At 33.5% G+C, this 4,340-nt stretch overlaps 1 protein-coding gene across 1 annotated transcript in view; it reads left to right on the top strand.

The window, feature by feature from the left end:
• Nucleotides 1–459: 459 nt before the first annotated feature.
• The window catches only part of LOC128168927 (ubiquitin conjugation factor E4 B-like), an 11,233-nt gene continuing 7,352 nt past the window's right edge, over nt 460–4,340 (top strand). Inside the window, exons 1-10 of the mRNA XM_052835092.1 lie at nt 460–627; nt 887–1,037; nt 1,969–2,044; nt 2,242–2,329; nt 2,447–2,579; nt 2,694–2,835; nt 2,939–3,086; nt 3,312–3,412; nt 3,748–3,862; nt 3,989–4,129. Of these exons, the coding sequence (XP_052691052.1) occupies nt 604–627; nt 887–1,037; nt 1,969–2,044; nt 2,242–2,329; nt 2,447–2,579; nt 2,694–2,835; nt 2,939–3,086; nt 3,312–3,412; nt 3,748–3,862; nt 3,989–4,129 (1,119 nt within the window). The 5' untranslated portion in view covers nt 460–603. The remainder of the gene's footprint in view (nt 628–886; nt 1,038–1,968; nt 2,045–2,241; nt 2,330–2,446; nt 2,580–2,693; nt 2,836–2,938; nt 3,087–3,311; nt 3,413–3,747; nt 3,863–3,988; nt 4,130–4,340) is intronic.

Below are 4,340 nucleotides of genomic sequence, written 5' to 3'. Positions count from 1 at the left end.
CTATAGACTTGCAACTAGGTTCATGCATCCATTTGGTAAACACTCTTCAATTTATTATCACGTACCCGTGTGTATTTACAATTAAATTTTTGCTGTGCTCACCTCAACAGTCACAACCCCCGTAAAACATATAACTAAGATTCACAATATGCACCAGACGCATGATACATGCAGATCAGAAGATTTTTCTATCTCTAAAGCGTTGGGAAAAGCAATGGAATTGTTGGCTGTTTAACTTAGACCTTTTGTGGGTTTTTTAAAACTTAAAAATTTGCAAATACTTACACATTCTTACAATAACATCAGTAAGATCAAAAGAGTAAATGTATCGTTATGACTGCCAACACCACATCTGCAGAGAAATATTGTCAATGTAGTTCAGAAGCTTGTAAATTTTGTTATTGTTAGTCTTTTTGATCAACCATACAGCTGACTAAGATCACTACCGAATACTTCCGGGTCAAGGATGACGTAGGAATCATTTCTACATCGAAAACAGAAAAAGGGCTATGAAGCAGATGATGACAGCTGATTTATATCTCATAATGTCCTGTTTGTTTTAATGTTAAACTCTTTAAAAAGTAAAAAAGAATTCTAAGAAAAATGAGTGAATTAACTCCAGACGAGGTGAGTATTAGAGTTTAGTTTTGGAAGTTATTTGAAATCACTATGCACATGCCTTTTGTTGTTGTTTGACAAAAAAATAATGATCAATGGTGTTATATTGGTGCATGTGAGTTATAACTTATATCATTCATATTTTCAAAATTTTGAAGAACACTTGGGCTTTCTAATGGTTACATTGTTGCCTAATTTTTTTACACAGTGAGAGATTTAAAAATATCTGTTTTGATGACATATATTAAAGAAACATTTATTTCTGTAGATCCGGCGTCGAAGACTTGCCAGATTGGCTGGTAATGCATCCTCTAGTTCACAGAGCGACGGATCTCCAAGTCTGTCCCAGGCCAGTGGGGCATCCAGCCAGGCCTCTGACTCCCAATCCACAATGTCAAGAACTAACAGCACACCTCCTAGTATGTTTTAATTATTTTAAAGAATTTAATTAATTAAAGAAAGCAAAGATAGAAATGCAAAAATTCTTATACCTTCCAACTGTTGTGGAAATACATTTGAGAAAAAATTACAGGGGAAAATTTGCTTTTGATCAGAATTCGTAAAATCATAGGTTCTTATTGACTTGTATTTCTTTGTTCTGGCAGTCTGCATAATAATGATTGAGTAGAAAAACTATCAGCAAAAATAAGATTTAAATATTGCTGTAGACTGCATTTTGTAAATTATGTTATCAGTCCAGTTTGCTTTGTTTACTTTTTCACATAAGTCCAAACTTTTCTCATTATTATAATGAACTTATTGTTGTTTAAAGGTACAAATGGTTTTATTATTTGTTAACTTATCTGTTGGCCAGGTCATATTGATAATACATGTAAATATATGTAATTTTTTGTTTAAATAATTTTGTTAAAAAAATCATTCAAAATAATACTCAACATGATAATATGGCAATCTGCCTCAAGAGCAAATGTGTTTTAGGATGAACAAACATACACTTGTATATTTTCATGATTCAAGGTCTCTTAAAGAATTTTTTTTGTGTTTGTTTTTGGTTTATTATGTATTTAAAAAAATAAAACCTTTTAGGGGTAGATATTTTTCATTATATTATAGTAATATGATAATTAAAAAACTTCATTTAACTATGATTGTATTCTTGGATACAATAAGATATATTTAACCTTTACAGCATTGTTCTAAGGTAACAGTAAAGACCTATGGGTTGGTTGTCCAAAATCAAAGATAATTAAATTCTTTGGTCATAAATTGCTACTGAGATAGACATTAAACATTTACATCTTGTAATTGTAATCACTTTAGATTTGAAAATCAATAGTGGGAAGTACAAGAAAGTATTAAGGTTCTACATTGTTAATATTTTGCTAATAGGCAGTCTTAATGTGGATCCTATCACCCCAGAATCTCAGAGGAGCCTTGACATGGATTCCGAGTGTTCAGAAAAGAAGTATGTATTTGTAGTGTTGCTTAAGAAATGCATCTTATTATAAATTATGATGATTTCTTTATTTCATATATAAATAAGTGCAATAGACAAATTCATTATTTCTGTGGAAAAGTTACTTTGCAAATTTATTGGTTATGTTTTTCTCAGATAAAAAGGATATTGATTCGATATTTTTCTTTACATTTGAATTTCATTAGCTCACAATCACAAATGGATGTAGATTCTGGAATAGAAACAATGGAAGTTGATGACTCAGATATGAAGTTTGAGATCAAAAGAAGAAGGGTATATGCATTTAATAACTGATGTTTTAGGAGCAAATTCAAATTTGATTCATTATCATATTATATACTGTAGTAAATGATTGTTCATTGTATCACAATTATTCATTTGAATGAAAAGGATACCAGTATTGGATCAGAAGCCACTGTAGAACAGGTTACTGAGGCCGTGGGTCGAGTGTGTTTGGTGTCTTGGAAAGAAGAGACTCAAGATGCTGTGTACATACCTGAACTTGCAGATTGTGAGGCTGAAGGTAAATATAATTTGGTTTTCTCTTGATATGATATATTTACAGATGAATATCACCAAATTAGGGTTGCATCTATGTTCTAACTGTGACTTTTTTTTTGTACATTTCATTGTATAGATGACTGTAAGGAGATGATTAATCAATCCTTGATGGAAATGCTGTTGAAAATAAGAGATTGCCCAGAGAATCCAGTGTTAAAAATTCGACCCAATTTCTCTTATGCTGTATCCCCAAAGAAACCAGGATCAAGCCCAAGAAGGTACCCCCCCCCCCCCCCCTCAATATATGATGTGATGGCTGAAAGCACTTCTTATTTATGAAACAGGTACAGTAAATGATATTTCCTTTTTGTGTAATGACAGTGTTGGCACAATGATGTCACCAGATATGCAGCCAAAGAGAGAGTTTTCTGCCAAGTACCAGCCAGAAAACTGTAAGGAGGTGGAGATGATCAGCTATCTGATGGACTGTTACGATAGGGCCGGGCTGGAGGAGAGGCTGGCTCCAAAGGTAGGGGAGGTCAACTCTGTACAGATAATCAGTTTTGAATGTAAATCAGCAATAATAATACATGCATGTTTTGCATTTCAAAGAAGATGAGCTTCATTTTGTATATTGAAAAAGAACATCTTTTTTTAACAGAGTACATTATAAATTAGACCACATATTTATGTAATATGATAATTACTTGTTATGGAAATATCATGAATATAAATGAAGTGATATTATTTTCAGAGAGCAAGTGTCCCTCCATTGAGTCTGATGTTGTCCAGTGCTAGACATCAGTGTGTGTGTCATACTGCAATAGTTCTGCAGGGAGGACTCACCACACCCAGGTAACACTCGCCCTTATGGCCAAGTGGTGTAGTCTACTACTACTGTGGGGTGGGAAGATAGATACCCATCTGATACATTATTTATAGAATAAACATCTTGACAACTCTTTAAGAATGTGAAAAACAAACTCTTGCCAAAAGTTTCCTTTTTAATTGAATGCAGATACATATACTATGTACAATATAAACGAAATGAAGTAATCAAGCCAGTATTTATGACAATTAGATTTATCACCAAATTTTGCTATAAAAGGCATGCTATAAAATGTTTTATGTTTCCATCTTAATGAATTTATTTAATGACACAAGCTGCATGTATTGTCTTTTTTGTACAGATCTGTTGGGGGCAACTCTCTACTGCTTTCCTATCTATTGTCTCATAACTTACCTCGCGGCTTTCTCCCTGAGCTTGTGCAAACCACATGTGATGACAGGGACACATTTAGAAGGGTAAGCCAGCACAATGCAAATTCTTATCACCTTTCAGTGAAGATCACCATGCAGGAATCTTACCTTATGCAGTATCATCATGTAATTGTATAATGGTATTCAATGATGGTTTGTCTCTCTGTGTAGGTGTTTATCCCAGTCCTACAGGGCTTAAACAGACATATCCATGGCATGTCCTTGGACAGTGAAGACTACAGAGACCCTCTGTCCGTCCTGTCCGAGCTTTGTGAAATCAAGAGTGGCAACTCGCGACCTATATGTGGCCTGGTGAGTGGGAAAGGAAACCTCTTCTTTTCTTTAAATTATTTCATTTTGGTTCAGTTCTTGTCAACATATTTTTAATTTATCAGAAGTTTACTTGATTTTTGTGAATTATACATATTTAATGTTCTAAACCATTGGTTTAAATAATATAAGTGACTCATTACACAATTTTGAAAGAAACTTATGAATTGGAGTGGAAGCTGAATTCTCACAG

This window comes from Crassostrea angulata, unplaced genomic scaffold (assembly GCF_025612915.1).
Source record: "Crassostrea angulata isolate pt1a10 unplaced genomic scaffold, ASM2561291v2 HiC_scaffold_71, whole genome shotgun sequence".
Lineage (NCBI taxonomy): Eukaryota > Metazoa > Mollusca > Bivalvia > Ostreida > Ostreidae > Magallana > Magallana angulata.
The sequence above is the reverse complement of the archived record's forward strand: the minus strand, read 5'-3'. Positions and strand labels throughout refer to the sequence as shown.